The 16,377-nt window shown below is 47.9% G+C and overlaps 1 protein-coding gene across 1 annotated transcript in view; it reads left to right on the plus strand.

The window, feature by feature from the left end:
* The window catches only part of TOGARAM1 (TOG array regulator of axonemal microtubules 1), a 33,881-nt gene that overhangs the window by 2,865 nt on the left and 14,639 nt on the right, over nt 1-16,377 (plus strand). The window contains 12 exon segments of the mRNA XM_039552319.1: nt 4,570-4,690; nt 5,193-5,327; nt 5,901-6,197; nt 7,366-7,508; nt 7,511-7,627; nt 9,238-9,470; nt 11,436-11,536; nt 12,192-12,272; nt 12,544-12,689; nt 13,484-13,658; nt 13,786-13,920; nt 16,038-16,185. Of these exon segments, the coding sequence (XP_039408253.1) occupies nt 4,570-4,690; nt 5,193-5,327; nt 5,901-6,197; nt 7,366-7,508; nt 7,511-7,627; nt 9,238-9,470; nt 11,436-11,536; nt 12,192-12,272; nt 12,544-12,689; nt 13,484-13,658; nt 13,786-13,920; nt 16,038-16,185 (1,832 nt within the window).

The following is a 16,377-nucleotide window of genomic DNA, read 5'->3' on the forward strand; positions in this document are numbered from 1 at the left end:
TATCCCTGTACAGTGGGAGGAGTTTTCTTCCTCCCCTGCAGGGAGGGAGAGAAAGCAATCAGCTTATGGGTTCTGTTTGGTTGGTGTGTAAAGTGCATTTAGAGGTGGGGAAATCATCAATTCCCAGAATGGTTTGGGTTGGAAGGGGACCTTAAATCCCACCCAGTGCCAGCCCTGCCCTGGCAGGGACACCTCCCACTGTCCCAGGCTGCTCCCAGCCCCAATGTCCAGCCTGGCCTTGGGCACTGCCAGGGATCCAGGGGCGGCCACAGCTGCTCTGGGCACCCTGTGCCAGGGCCTCCCCACCCTCCCTCCAGCAATTCCCAATTCCCAATATCCCATCCATCCCTGCCCTCCAGCCATGGCAACCTGATTTGGCACAGGATGAACTGCAGTCCTGTTGGCCAGACCCCAGTTACTGCAAAGGAAACTTAAAACATCGGGGTGGTTTAATAGTGGAATATTTACCTGATTGCTGTAGCTGACACCTTTGCTGCTCCTTCTTCACATCCTGTCCTTTGTCTCATCACATCTGACTGAAGCTCTCTGGGGCAGGGGACAGTTTGTCCAGTGATGCTGGTGACCAGAGGGACCTGAGGGAGCAGCTGCAGCTGTGCCAGTCTCAGGCTGGAGATCAGGGAAAGGCTCTTCCCCAGAGGGTGCTGGGCACTGCCCAGGCTCCCCAGGGAATGGGCACGGCCCCGAGGCTGCCAGAGCTCCAGGAGCGTTTGGACAGCGCTGCCAGGGATGCCCAGGGTGGGGTTGTTGGGGTGTCCATGCAGGGCCAGGGCTGGGATGAAGACATTCCAGGAGCTGTGTAAGTCAGGCTCTTGTCCCTGGGGCATTCAGCAGTCAGGGTGTGTGGGAAGTTAGCCCTGGATCTGCCCTTAACTCCTTCAGTCAGGAAAATGCATTTATCATGCGTGAATCTCAGGCAGTCCACTTGTTTCTGTACGTGTCAGATATTAATTATTAATTCAGACATTCCTTTGAAATGATTTTGCTTAAAAATTAACTTTTGGAGTCATTCAGTGACTGAAAGGATGCATGAAAGTAGCTTAATGTTTAAAGCTGTTTCCCTGCCAATATTTTTAGGGTCATGTTACACAGTGATTGTCCAAGGCTGTGTCTAGACTTTCCTGATCAGATAAGATGTGAGTAAAACATGTGTAAGTTAATGTGTACTAAAAATAAAAGGTAGGTAAGGCACATCGACTTCAGGGGTTTGTGTGGCTTCTCTGGAGAGCTGTGGATTCTCCATCCCTGGAGGTGTTCAGGTGTCCAAGGGCAGGTTTGAATGTTGGCTGTTGCTGGGTAAGAGTTACCCTGGGACACACAGACCCTGCAGGCCCTGGCCCTGCTGCTGGAGATACCTTTTGGTACCCAAAGGTTCCTTTTGGGGGGAACAAGAGCATTTGAACATTTCACTGGACATTTAAGCCTTGTCACAAAGTTCATGTGAACTCTGGGATCTCCCCTAACTGCGGTGTTGGCTACACTGTGTGGAACTCTCCTCGTTTCCATATTGATCTGATAGCTGGAGAGCTTGATAGCTGGGCTTTGTGGAGGCCTCCAAGGGTTCAAATGCCCTGGGAAATCAGATTTATGGAACAAGACCTCTTTGTTTTCCAAGGATCAGAGGGACACAGAGGGTGCCCAGTCTGTGGGAGATAAAGGTGTCCCTTCCTTGGGAGCTGCGGTGTCCCTCTGGGACCTGAGCCCTGGTTTTTCTGGAGCTGGGAGAGGATTTTAGGGAGATATTGTTGTCTTTGCGTGGTGCTGGTCTCTTCCCTGGGAGCAGGTTGTTGATGCTGCTGGTGTTGGATTAGGAGCACCTTTAGTGTCATCCAGTGGCACAGCTCCACAGGGAAGGGATGCAGGAGGGAATGTTTGCATGTGATTCCAGGCCAGGCTGGACACTGGGGCTGGGAGCAGCCTGGCACAGTGGGAGGTGTCCCTGCCAGGGCAGGGGTGGCACTGGGTGGGCTCTGAGGTCCCTTCCCACCCAAACCATTCCCTGATGGGCCACTCTCACAGGCTGTGCTTTGATAACCAAGTTAACAATTCCTGTGGTGGATGGATTCAGGTATTTTCCAGCATTCGTGGAATTTAAAGGAAATCCCTTTCTTTTGAGTAATCCCTTTGCTGGGATCTGTCATCTGCTCCAGGGAAGCATCTGGCAGCCTTGGGTTTGCTTTATTTCCCACCACCCTCAAGCCTGTGTTTAGTGAATTTGCAATGCTGTAATTATAATTTGTGTACAAGGAAGCAGAGTTTTCACTCCTGGAGCTGTGATGGGAACAGCTGAGCGAAGCTGCACAGTCATGGCAGTGTTGGAATTTACTCCTTCTGCACATACTGCTTTATCTGTAGGGAAAAACGGGATGAAAGTTTATCCTGTACCAGCTCCTAAGCAGAAAATTCCCACAACCCCAGCCGAAACCAGGCTGTGGTGATTTGTACAAGGAATATTTCATTATGGACTGGAGGATACGTGGATGGAAAATGTTTGCTGATCACAGGGGCAGGAATGCCAAGGTCTCACCTCTTTTATCCCAGCTTGTCATTACCTGGAATAATCCACTTCATTTTCCTGCTGTTCTTTTCCTCCTGTGTCCCTCGGAGCCTGGTTTGGATGGAGGCTCCCGAAGTTTTCCCTTGTGTGCTTTAAGCACTTGTCCCAAAATCCTTCCAGGGAGAGCCTAATCCCTGCAGGGTGATTGAAAACCTTTAGCTCTGGCTGCCAGGGAATTTTGATGTCAAGTTTTCAGCTTTTGGGCATTTCGGTGGCTTTGCTTAGGCTGCTTCAGGCTGGAGGCTGGGACATCAATCCCACTGGAGCCTGGGAAATGCTGACAGTAAATCCGAGCATGGTTTTGTAAGCAAAACCAACATTTTGGCCAATTTGTTAAGCACAAAACCCCTCCCAGGCCCAGGGAAGTGTTTCCTCCAGGAGCTGATGTCCACGTAGCTGTGGGCCTTGGAGCTCAGCTCCCTCTGGGAATTGCTTTTTAAAGCACTGGATGGAAAAACAGGGAAGTTGCTGCTTCCCTTATTTACTTCCTGTCACAGGTACCCATGTGTGAGTGAAAGTTTCCATTTTTAAGAGGAACAGTCAAAAAAGAATTGGGAATATGTAATTAAAAAGTTTGAATTGGAAAGTTTATTATTCCAAGAGGAGTCTTGTTGGTAGGATATGGAGATGGAATTTCTCTTGGCGTGGATGTGTATGCGGTGTCTCCTCTTTACTTGGAAAGGACCTGGAGGTTTTGTTGGAACTCTGAGGTTTTTCTCTATATTCCACAACCAGTTCTATTTCTCAGCTCCTCTGTGACACAGTAAATGTTATAAGGAATTAAGAACAATTAGTTTGTGCTCATTGTCATGATTCTCATCCCAATGAGAATCCCATCCATTCCTTTGCTTCATTGTGTGATGCCTTTGTGAAACCCCATTGCAATATTAATTAACCCCTCAAAGATGTTCAGCCAGAGCCTTTGGCTGCTGTTTGTGTGTCCCAGGCACTGAACTTGGCAGACAATCTGTTCAGTCACCCTGAGGTTTCTCCTGGAGCAGAGAAGGTTTGGGACATCTGGGAGCTATCCCAGGGGTCTCTCCCTGTCCAGCACAACCTGGGCTGTGTGGGCCAGGCTGGCTTTAGGAGATAATGGAATTATAGGCTCATGGAAAGCTGCAGTTCCATATTCCAGGAGTTTTCCCAGTCTGAGAACCCATCTTTGTGGTGAACTGAGAAATTCAGTGAAATAAAAAAATAAAATATACTTATAAACATGTTGTGGATATGTTAGACTACAGATTCCCCCATTCACCAGGGAAATTGGGATAAACACCGAATTTGGAACACCAGGATGTTGGATAAAGGAGTTTTGAGGCTGAACCTGGTGGTGCTCCTCCCACTACTGAATAAATAAATATTTCCATTTCTGCTCAGACTCTTCTGTGTGCCGCCTGCTCTGTGAAAGAGGAGAGCAGAGTAAATACAGCCTGGGAATGATTTAAACCACTGATTTTACTAATTAAATCAGAAATTTATTCAAAGCATGACCTTTTCTTTGCAAAATACTGGTATTATTGATATTTTCTCCCTACCTGTGGCCAGTTCTCAGTAAAAGCTGCTGGTGTTGCCAGGTACAGCTTTGAGACTGACTCTGGCATGTGTGGTTTGCAAGAAACTGTTCCATTCTGGGATTTTGGGGTTCTGTTGTCTGTTTAAACCCTTCCCCATCTAAAGCACATAATTCAAAAGGTCAGTGTTTAATTTCTAAAATTTAATTTTTAAAATAGTGCAATTCTCTACCAGGTAATTTTCTTGGGCTTTTTTCCCCTTTCTGTGTGAGTAGTTTTAACCTGTATTTTAGTAAGATCTGGGAAACAGCTAAAATGCTTGAAGTATTTGAAAATTGGGTAGCTGGGAAAGTAAAACTTGTATCAAAATGTTTGTCATTGTGCTGTTTGCCCGGAGCAGGACTGTGCTTTCATTTCACACACAGTTTATTTTGCTTTTCCCTACAATTCTCTGCATCCAATGATTTCCTTCACTCCCCGAAGCTCCGGCCCTCCCAAGGAATCCCAGCCAGTGAAGAGTTATTTTTCAGCAGGAAAAGAGCTTCCAGGACTTTATTGCAGCCCAGTGTGGAGCTGAGCTCGGAGCCTTCTGCCCGTGGTGCTGGTGAGTGGGGGCACAGGGACGTGCTGGAGCTGCCCAGGCAAAACAGATTTTAGTGCTTTAGTAGCCACAAGGGTCTGAAAAGCCTGGGCAAGACCAGACCTGAGTGATTGTGTCCCCGTGGCCCTGGGTTCTGCTCTTGTCCCCTTTGAGGAATCCTGGCCTTGCCAAGTTTGCTCGCTCGCCGTGGGTTGGGTTTTAAGGTGTTTGCTCCCCTTCACTGTCACAAACTCAAAGAGGGGATTGTTCCAGGGGGTTCTTTTGCCTCCCTGCAGTTCCCAGCTGGAGCAGTGCCCTGGAAGAGCGGCCAGTCCTTTTCCCTTTTTCCCTCGGAGCTGCTCTGTGAGGTTGCTTAGAGACTCTGGAATTAAGTACTTGGAGGGAGTTTGGGTTTCACACTCAGAGCCACACAGAGTCTCTATTCCCGATGAAGTATCAGTGGATATTCTCTGGTGGACACCACATGTGAAGTATTGATTTAGTTCTTTGTGTTCCCTTTTGAAAGGTGCTGTGGGCTCTCATCAGCCCCAGATTTCAGGGAAATGTGGGACACTTGGATACCCACAGGCACGTGGGAAGAGTGGCAGTGTGGACTCTGATTTACAGCTTTTGGGATTAAATGACTGTCAGCAGGACAAAGGTATGTGGCTGCTGCCAGTGGCCTAAGGCAGGGCATGTCACTTTGGAGTTGTCTCTTTGTTCCTTTGCTTCCCTAAGAAATGAAAACTGTTACTGAAAGGTTGTTCAGTCCCTCTCCAGATGGCTCCTCCTGTGTAATTTAATTTGTGGTTGTTAATTTCCAGCCCCACCTTTGATCTCTGCCTGTGTCGGGGGTGTTAGAGCAAAGGTGCTGCTGTGGGAGAATCAGAGCAGTGTTTGGTCTACTTGCATCACTCTTTTGTTTGAACTAGAGTTCTCCAAAACATGCCAGAGAAATAGTTTTAAGGCTTAAACTCACCTTTGGAGGGGGAGTGCAATTTGCAGAATGAAGTTGTTTGGTTTGTCTGCTTGCTTGGGCAAAGCCTTCAGGCTTTGGCTGCCTAATGGTGCTTTATTTCATGGGACATTATCCTAATGATGTATCATTTCACTGGAAATTATTTTTATGGTGCATTATTTCACTGGAAATCATTCTTGTGGTGCATTATTTCATTATAAATTATTATTACAAGAGCCAGTTACCACAAGTACTGTTCTCTTTTCCTTTGTTCAGTTTGTTCCAGCCTCAGTTTTTCCAGCAAGACCCAGAGAAGTTTTTGCACTCAGGCAGAGCCCACCGTGTCCTTCCAAGGTCCCAGTGCCAGCCAGGGCACCTTCATCCTGCCCTCCTTCCCCCTGTCATCCCCCAGGAACAGCCCCAAGCATCTCTCCTCCCCAGCTGCCTCCCCGAGGAAGTCCCAGGAGGATCCCATGAGCCTCTCCAGCTCCTGGCCTCTCAGAAGCTTCGAAGGGCTGCCTAAGCCTGGGTCCCAGAAGCAGCTGCTCAGCCAAAAGCCAGGAGAAAACACAGGTGGGAATGTTCTCAGTGGGATAAAAAGGGATTTGGGGGTTGTCTTCTGAGTGATTTTTCAGTGGTCAGAAAAATCCACAGAGGCAGGTGGGAGGGAATTGGGCAGTGCCCCAGGTGCAGTTAGGAATGGGAGGGGTGGATGGATTGATTGATTGATTGATGGCTTCACTGGTCACATCCCTGCAGGCTTCTCCTCAAAAGTGGAGCCTTTGGATTTGTCATAAAGCAAAATATGCTACAGCTCTGCTTTTCTTCTCAGCAACATCTCAGGGGCTTCAAACTGAACTAAAACAAACCCCCAGAGGAGCACTTTTAGGGAAAGTCAGTACAGAAACACCTGTTAGTGTTCATACCCTGGTTCATACACATGCAAGAACAGGGTTACTCAGTGCATTTTGTCTTTTTGCTTCTTTATTTGAATCATGGAATCCCAGAATGGTTTGGGTAGGAAGAGACCTTAAAACTCATCCAGTTCCAACCCCCTGGGTAAAAACAGCTTTGCTCTCTGTTTTGGTTGATTCCTAATCACTCAGGAGGCTTCTGAAACAAAGTAACAGTTTCCACACCAAATTTTGCACTGATTAAAGAGACCTGTTGGAAACTTTATCTTCACTGAGACCCATATTTTTGTGCATGTGTGGAAAATTTCCAGCTGAATGCTTTGGGAATTGCCTGTCCTGCAATGTGACTCTGCCTTGTAGATGTATTTATCACTTGCTTTATTATTGTATTTATTATTTATTATTGTATTTATCACTTATCAGGTTTTGCATACACATTTTGATTTTTTTCTGGTTCTTTGGAGTACCTTTGTTGTTACAGCAGCTTCCAGGGGAGTGTGGAGATGAGTGTTTTTCTCTTAATGAAGAAAGTTAATTACTTTTTAAAGGGACTAAGGACATGTGCATTGACTTTGATGATCCTTGTGGGCCTCCTCCAGCTGAGGCTCTTTTGATTCTATGTTGGGATGCACATGCATGAAACACTGATTTATATTTTCCTAAAGGAAGGAGACACTAAAAGTGGAATAAATTGGTACCTGAGCCTGCACAAGTGTGTTTTTAACACTCATTCCATGGCACAAGGGGTTTTGTGGACACAGAAGTGAGATGTAAAGCTTGTCCTGGTGCTGTCCCTGCCCAGCCCTGACAGTCCCTGTGTGTTTCAGGGGATAGCCCACTGGAGAAGCCCTCCCTGGCGCTGGAGAAGCCCTCCCTGCCTCTGGAGAAGCAATCCCTGCAGCTGAGGGCCCCCCTGGGAGACCCCCGGTGCCCCAGGGGAGGCTGCGAGGGGCCCGGCCCGTGCCCCCCATCCCGCGCCTGCCCAGCCCCAGGGAGCCCCCCGGGGCCAGGGATGGCAGCGAGGGCACGGAGCTGGCAGCGGGGCTGGCAGAGCTGCACGTGGAGCCTGAGGACGTGGACCAAGAAGAGGTGGGTGAAATGTGAAAAATGCACTTTCACAGTGTTGTCCCATCCCTGGAGGTGTTGAAGGGTGGATGGGGCTTGGAGCAGCCTGGGACAGTGGAAGGTGTCCCTGCCCATGGAACAAGGTGAACTTGAAGGTCCTTTCCATCCCAAACCGGTCTGGGATTCTGTGACTTCCTGGCTTTGCCTTTTTGTCTGTACCTTCCATCCTCTGGTTCCCACTTGTGAAGGGTCTCGACCCCCAAATGTCCTCCCCAAATGGGGGAGAAAGTCCTTGCCAGGAATAAGAGATGAACGGGACTTTTGCATCTTCTCAGTCTTCAGGCTGTTTATTGTATCTTATCAGTGACTTAAATGCCAACAGCACAGCATGAAGCAGAGCAGATACCAAAAGGCAAATGCAGGAAAACTCAAGGCCTTTTAAAGGTAAACTGAGCAATGGTCACTAAAAGTGTACATTGTTTTGACTCTTCCACCAATGCCTAATGAACTGTCCTGTCACACAGCCTGTGCTGCAGCATTTCCTCACCAATCACTCTGTGCTACCAACACTGCAGAAAATGGAGTAGGTGAAGAAGAAGGAAGAGACCTGACAAACCCCAGGGATCCTCCATCTTGCCTTCATCTACTTACTGTACTAATAAACCTAAAATCTCTAAACTATGTATTTTACTACCAGCTAACTCCCACCCTTGTAGATTCTAATTCATCCCAGAGCCTTGGCAGCCCTCTCCATGGACAAAGGTTAAAAACAGTGTTTTCCAGGGGGGATGGGTCCTTCAGGACAGGCAGAGAAACACTCCCTGCACTTTGGGTTCCAACACCACTGAAAGGAACTTGAGGTGTTAAACAGAGGAGGAATTTCTGACATGAAAAATATTCAGCAAAAAATATTCAGCAAAAAGAGGGAAGAATGCTGCAGCATGAAACTCTTAATATTTATAGATTTCCCTGCTTATTTGTGTAGGATCTCTGCTTGCTGGGCACTGATTGCATGATTTAGAGGTGGTTAGATGGGATATTGGGAGGGAATTCCTTGCTGGGAGGGTGGGCAGGCCCTGGCACAGGGTGCCCAGAGCAGCTGGGGCTGCCCCTGGATCCCTGGCAGTGCCCAAGGCCAGGCTGGACATTGGGGCTGGGAGCAGCCTGGCACAGTGGGAGGTGTCCCTGCCATGGCAGGACTGGGATGGGATGATCCTTAAGGTCCTTTCCAAGCCATTCCATGGTTCTGTTTCTGTGATGAGCAGATTTGCTGGGAAAAGCCTGAGGTGCCACTGTGTGTGCTGGCAGCCGTCAAACCCCTCCTTTAATCTACTGAAAACCACGGAGCAGTTGATGCATTTTAGCAGGAATCTGTCCCTGTGCTGTGGGAAGGGCAGCTGGGGTACAGCAGTGCTGTGAAGTTGTATTTGCTTGCAGGATAATTATTCTTGTGAAATAAAACAAGGAATCATTGTAATCCCACAAAAACCGTGTGAGTGCTGATCACACTGCTCAGCAGTGCCTTGTGCACCCCATGGACTGAGCGGAACACTCAGGAATAGACATTATTTAGCTGAAAAAAGCTTTTTCCCTCTGCAGTGACTCCCCCCTGTCATTTTTTCCCCGCTGTCCAGATGCAGAATTCCCTGAGATCCCTGCGGAACAGCGCAGCCAAGAAGAGGGCAAAGTTGAGCAGCAGCATCGCAGACCTGGAGAGCCCCGACTCCGCTGTGAAACTCGAATTTTCCGGGGACTGCCCCTCCCAGGGCTCCTCCCCCAGCGCCGCCTCCACCGGCGAGAGTGGGATTTATAGCCAGGAATCCCTGAGCTCCCCCGTGGCCGCCCTGCCCCCCAGGAGGAGAGTGATGTGAGTGTCACTTGGTGTCCCCTCAGCCTGGAAATCCCCACGCAGCCTTAGTTAAATCATGATCTCAACTGGCACATATTTTATATAGGGTTGCCTTGCTTAATAGCCTGATTTTTCTATGTGAATTATGTTCCTCTCTGAAAATACAAGAGCTGCTTAATGACATTATTCTATTTTTTAATGGCTTTTAACATGAATTTGCAGTGCCCAGGGCAGGGAGGCAGTGCCAGGGGCAATAAATATTTGATAAAGACTTTCCCTGGCACACCAAGAACATGACCCAGAGCTGAACAGGGGAGTGAGAAGGACAAGAGTGAAGAGGAAGGATAAGTTTGGGTTATTACAGCCTGGAAATTGAAGGAGGAATGGCTTGGGTTTGTTGAGAAGAGGAAAACAATGCGTGTGTTTCTTATTGTGGATCGAGATCTGGTTCTATTTATTCCTGAGAGGTAATTGTGAATTTAAAATGCCTTTCCAGAGCTCTTCTAAATAGAAATTGTGTGGTAACAACTGCTGCTCTGGTTGTAAAGGGCAACAACCCAGCTGGTTATGAGAAGTATAAACTATTGTTCAATGAAATAAAAAGGAGGTTGAGGAATTTTGCAAATTTCCCAGTCCAAAAAATTTTCTTTTCTGCTCCCAGAGCCCATGATGAAGCTCTTTGTAGCTCTGCTCTGAAGGTATTTTTGTGTGTCCTAAAAGAATCTTTTCTAGACTCCCAGAATCCCAGAGCAATTTGGGTTGGAAGGGACCTGAAGAATCACCCAATTCCAAGCCCTGCCACGAGCAGCCTTCCATGTAACTGATGTATGACTGCATGAACAGAACAGAAAGCAAAATGGGGAACGTAAAAAGGAAAGGGTTTTGAGGCAGAAGGAGCCTGGAATGATTCACAAACAGAAGGTGTTCAGTTGTGCAGCCCAGAACTAATTTATATTCACATCCCTTCCCTGTGTGCATTATTGCTGAGTCACATTTTTAAAATAATCTTTAAAATACCACATTCAAGTGCTGGAATCCTTCAGAAGTCAGGGCTGCAGAGTCCTGGGTGTGCTGGTTTGGGCTAAGCCATGCTCTGTACAGCGTTGCCATATCCATTATCCAGTGCTCAATATTTTACTGGATCCTCAGCCAGAGGAGTTCTGAACTAGCCAGCAAGAGAGGGGACATGTGGCAGTCACACTGAGCTGGGAGAAGTGACAGAGTCCATCCCAAATGACACTGAAAGCCTTGGAATGCTCAGAAAAATGCCAGAGAATTTAGCTCCGGGGGTTTGTGAGCACTGGCACAAACGGGCATTGTCTGTTCACAAAATCTGTGCCTGGGCACCAAGAGTGGGGCTTTTGGTGTGTTTGCTTTTGGAAGGGTTTGGTTATCTGCTGATAAACTGCCATGAGTGGTGGGAGCTGGATACAGGAATTAGGGACATTCCTGGAGCAGGGGCCTTCCCTTGGAGCTTAAAACAGTCTTTGGTTGTGGGGATTGCACTGGCTCTGGGTTCCATCATCGTTCCTATCCAGAGAATCATTTGAAATTTAAAACCATTTAGAAATTGTTCTTGTAGATCAGAGCACTTTCCTGAATGTCTCTGCTGGACATTCTTCACTTCCAGCTCATCCCTGGAAGTGGCAGGAGGATTTGGTCACTGTCCTTGGCCAGGTTGGAACCAGCACCATCAGTCCCCAGGCCAAACAATTCCTCACTTTATGGATGTATCCTAGATTTACTCCTAGTGTAAGGTTTCCTCATAAGGGCTTTCTTTATGTTGTTCTTCATAATGGACCTGCTCATCAAATAATTCCCACTGAATTCCTTCTCTGCTCAGTGTGAACATTCCTGGAAATACTGGAAATAGTTTTTCCATGGAGAAACTGAAATCTGTTTTTGTCTTTGCTACAAAGTGTTTTTGGCTGGACTTTGACGAGTGTGCAGGACTGTACGTATGAAATGTGTTTATCTGAACAGGTCAGACACTTTCCCAGCACTTGGCAGCAAATCCCACCCTGCAAAATTATCTCCAGCAAGGCCCAGGGACGCAGAGGTGGCAGAGCATCACCCTGGCACAGGTATGTTCCTGTCAGCACTCCCCTGAGGGACCGCAGTGGCCCCTTGATGTGGCTGTTCTCCCTTGGCTGGTGAGTTACATCCCCTCAGTGCTCACCAAAGGGAATTTCTGGCTGCTCTGGGGCCAAACTGGGGTTTCAGGGTCCTCAGGTGAGGAGTTCCAGGCTTGCAAGCTGCTCATTTCCTGTGGGAACTGAGGTTAAGCGGTGCTGGTATTTTACCCTCCCAGTGCAGTACAGATCCCTGAAATGGGCAGGGACCAACTGCTTGTGATTATTTGTGTTTCATCAGTTTTGGTGCTGCTGGATGGAGGAAAGGAGCTGAGGGAGCTGTGTCCACAGGCTGTCCCTCCAGGCCTTGTCCCCAGTCCCTCTGCAGCTCTCCTGGAGCCCCTTTAGGCCCTGCAAGGGGCTCTGAGCTCTCCCTGGAGCTTTCTCCTCTCCAGGTGAACATTCCCAGCCTGGCTCCAGGCTCAGTGGGGTATGAGCATCCTTCATATGAGTATTCAGTAAATCCTGTTGACTTCAGTAACCTGACAATACCCCGGTTCAGGAAGGGATCAGTTCAGATGAGGGCTGATGTTTTGGGAGGATAAAACGTGCCCCAAAGCATAACCAACATGATTTGTTCTACAGTGAGTGCTTTTTGTGCTTTCAGGCCCTGCAGAGTCAGTGTCTGCTTTTGCACCGAAGAATGACCTGGGCTTCACATCTGAAGATGTTGTTGTTGTTGGTAAAGGTACCACAGACCCAAAATCATCTCCTGTAGCTCTTTGAGTTATGAAATGAGGGGAAATGTGCCTTTTTGGAGTGGGAAACGAACAAATAGATCCATACAATGTTGTATGTAGATTGTTGACAATCCCCAGTTTAATGGGAATACAAAGAGTTATGCATGGAAGTGCTGCAGTTCCTGGCTAGACAATTCCAGTCACAGCATCTCTGGAATGAGAAGGTTTAATGTCCCTTCCATCCCAAACCAGTCTGTGACCCCGTGTTCTGCCCCCCAGGTGTTTTTGGGAGCCCTCCTGCCCGAGCTCACATGACCAATGGGGATGACCAGGCTGCCAGGGAGGGAGCTGAGGCAGCCCCAGGGAGAAGCTTCCAGCAGACCAGCGCTTCCCACTCCCATTGCCATGCAGAGAATGAAGGAGAGGTAGGAACTGCCCAGCTTGGTGCCATCTCATCCTGGTCTTGTGGGGGTGAACCCAGCCCAGCACAGCCGCAGTCTCTGTGCTGGGGCAACACGAGATTGATGGGAACAGCCAAAGCCATCAAGCTGCTGCTCCTGGCTTTTCCTCTTGGTGCCACCTGGATGGCAAATGGATGTGCCAGGAGCTTCCCACCACGCTCAGAAATCCCTGGAGAAGGGCTGCAGGAGGGAGTGGAGCTGGAAAATGCCCTCCCTGACTCCCACAGCACGTGCAGATGTGGAAGGAGGGATTGGCTGGGTTGGATCAGGTCCTGTTTTCCCCAGGGATGAATTAATCCAGCTCCATTCCTAAATTTTTGTTAAAAGCCTCCCTGAATATCTGCCCATAATCTGGTTTCCTGAGGAGTGGTGCTGTTTGTTCAATACTCTTTACAAATGGAAATGGAGCAAGATTTATCTGAGTGAAGTGTGACACAAAGTCAAAAAAAATTGAAATGAAACTCTTTCTACAAGCCTTTAAAATAACATTTGAGGAATACTAAAACTTGAAGTTAATGATTAACAATGTCTTAATTTTCTGATTTCCACTGAAGTTGTGAACCCTTAGAGGGATCAAAGGAGGAAATGGGGGAATGTATTAAATGTGGCTGAGCTTTCCTGAGACACAAAAAGTGTCATAAACACATGAGAGAGAAGGGTCAGATCAGAGGAAATCCTAATTTTCCATGCTGACCTTGGCCAGCATCAAGAACTGGGACATCAGTTCTGGGCTAACTTGTGCATGAATTTTGTTGCAGATAAAAGTGACCTTGTCCAAATCTGCTCAGGAGAAGCTGAGGAAGAAAAGGAAAGAAGACAAAGAGGACAACCATAAAGAGCAGCAGGAAGTCAAAGACTTGGAAGGGAAGGAAGAAAACCCTTGGGAAAGGATTAGACTGAGTATGAGTGAACCAGAGAAACTCACAGCAGAAAGTGAGGATGAGGGTTTGCCTTAAATGAATATTCCCTGTTCAATGCTGCTGAAATAGGCTGGAAGTACTGGTTTTTAACTTGGTTCTAATGGGTTTTATTGTAGTCTGGACATTTCCTTCTTTCCTAGGATTTAATTTCTGTGGGGATTTATTGACATCACCAAGAAATGGATCTTTGTCCTTAGACAATGTGGCCTTGAACCCTTCCCTGAAAAGAACATCCAGTTTGAAGAGGTCAAAGTGTTCATCCTTGCTAGATTCTGGTAAGCTGGGACAGTAAACTCTTAAAATATTTGGGTAGGTGGAGTGGGACAGTCCCAAATTACAATTTATTTGTGCAGTGGATAGTCCTGAGATGCTCTGGAAGATCAGCACTGTGGGGCTGGGGCTGGAGGGGATTTAATTCCTCATTGGGGATTCAGTTGATCATTTTTCATCTAGAATCTGTTAGGGAGATTCATGAACCATCAGAGGGTTTTTGTTTGATCGGGATCTGAAATGACACAATGCATTAACAGCAAACTGAGTCCCTCCTGTCCCCCCAAACCCTTTTCTGGGTACATTTTGGCACTGAGTTGTCTTTAAAATAAGCAGTAGAAAAATGTTAAAAGCTCCTACTGATGGTGCTTAAAGGTGGCCCGAATTTCTCAAGTGTCTCTTCAAGGTTTATGACGTTGTTTTAGCACACTGTGCATCTGTTTTTGCATGAAACAACCACTACCTTTGTGTTTGTGACTCTTAGAAGTGAAGGTTGTGTGCAAAATCGAATTTACATGAAACTCTGAGTGATTGAGGCTTCCCCATCCCTGGCAGTGCCCAAGGCCAGGCTGGACATTGGGGCTGGAGCAGCCTGGGACAGTGGGAGGTGTCCCTGCCATGGCAGGGCTGGCACTGGGTGGGATTTAGGATCCTTCCAACCCAACCCATTGTGGGATTCTGTGTCCTTTGGAAAACCTGCTTCCCGTATTGACACTGAACCGTGCCTTAAATCAAGTCCCTCCTGATGGGAGAGAATTTGCTGAAAGTCCTTGCAAGGAGTTTCAAAGATAAACAGAGACTTTTCCTGGAGTTTCAATGCTTCCAGATAGTTGTGTATTAAGTCTTATCAGAGGAACAGAGCCACCAGCGTGACCCAGGTACAGCACAGAAGACAGAAAAGCAGGAGTGAGCTCGAGTCATCCAGATTTACACAGCTTTTAAAGATATTTTAACCAATAGTTACTAAAAACGTCCATTATTTTCACTTTCCTACCAATTACTCAGTAACACGGGCAGGAACTGCAGAATTCTCTATCCAGTCATTCCAAACCACTTTTACTGCAGAACATGGAGTAGTAGAAGAAGGAGAAGAAGGTTTAGAGAACGACAACAGTCCTCCATTTTGGTACTTTTTACTCTTACCTATTTACCACAAAGAGAAGCCCAAAGCCTCTAAATTTTTCACCCTGTGACCATCTCACATAGTAGTCTATCACCTAATTAGTCTATCACCTAATTCACACCACTGTGTTTTCTAGTTCTTGTCTGACTGTTGGTAATTTTTTCCAAGGTTTGAAGCTAAACCAGTGTTGTTCAGGGAGGCAAGAACCCTTAAAAACAGGCAGAGGAATCCTCTCGGCACTCTGGGTTCCTGCACCGTAGTGTTATGAACATAGATTATATTGGCTTCTTGCAAGTATAAAGGTAGATATTAGAAGTGCTTTTTGCTGTGTGGATGTAGTTTTCTCTCTTTTTAGCAAGAATGTTAGCAAGTGTGAGCAGGTAAGAGAACCTCCAAGCGAGCAGAGGATGAGCCCCGAGGAGCTGCTGACCAACGCTTTGTCCAGGGAACAAAAGGGCCCAAAGGCTCCGGGCGGCCAGGAGAGTCCGAGAGCCGCTATCACCGCTCTGCCCGGGGGGCAAAGAGGCCCAAAGCTGCAATCAGCCCTGACTGTCTGGAGAATTAAGAGATCCACCCCACCATCGACTCTCACCTAGCGGGCCCAACCCCAAGAATCAAAATAAATAAAACTGCGAGGCAGAAGAATACGCATGCTCTATAAAGGTGGAACCAAGGAGTGGCCATGCAGAACAGCTCCGGGAAAAGTTTGAATATGAATAGAGAACAGACAGTAAAAATGGTATAAAAAGGACTCACCTCGGGCATCAGGTGTGCTCTTGGCAGAGCGCCAAGGCACCCGGCCGTTCTCCCTTTGCTTTCTTTTATGCGTCTCTTCTTGTCTCTCTATTAAACCCTTTAAATTCTCACAGGAGAGTGCAGCTCGTTTTCCACAGCAGCAGCAGCATTTTGCAGCTGGCTCTGTGCTGTGCCCTGCTCTGGCTGACACAGCGTGCAGCGCTGCTGATGCTCCCTCCCTTCCCTTCCGTTCCCTTCCCGCAGAGGAGCCGTGCCCGGCGCCGCGGGGCCGCTGCCGGGAGCCGCCGCTGCCGCCGAGCCCCGAGGTGCTGGACCCCGCCGAGCTGCAGCCCTTCCCCAGGCCCGACACGGCGCTGGCAGAGGCGCTGGCACTGCTGAATGACCAGGACTGGTGCGTGCACAGGGGGCCTGGGCACGGTGGGCAGCGGGGGAAATCTCTGTAAAATGCAGAGAAGTGGGTGCAATGTTAAAAAACAGTGAGGGGGGGCTGTGGGTGAGAGAGGAGAGGAATGGGGGAGTTCGGTCAGATTTGAGATTAAAGGAACTTTGAAGGGCCAGTTCTCAGCCCTCATTTACAGAGACT

Source organism: Corvus cornix, chromosome 5, assembly GCF_000738735.6.
Source record: "Corvus cornix cornix isolate S_Up_H32 chromosome 5, ASM73873v5, whole genome shotgun sequence".
In the NCBI taxonomy this organism is placed as follows: Eukaryota; Metazoa; Chordata; class Aves; order Passeriformes; family Corvidae; genus Corvus; species Corvus cornix.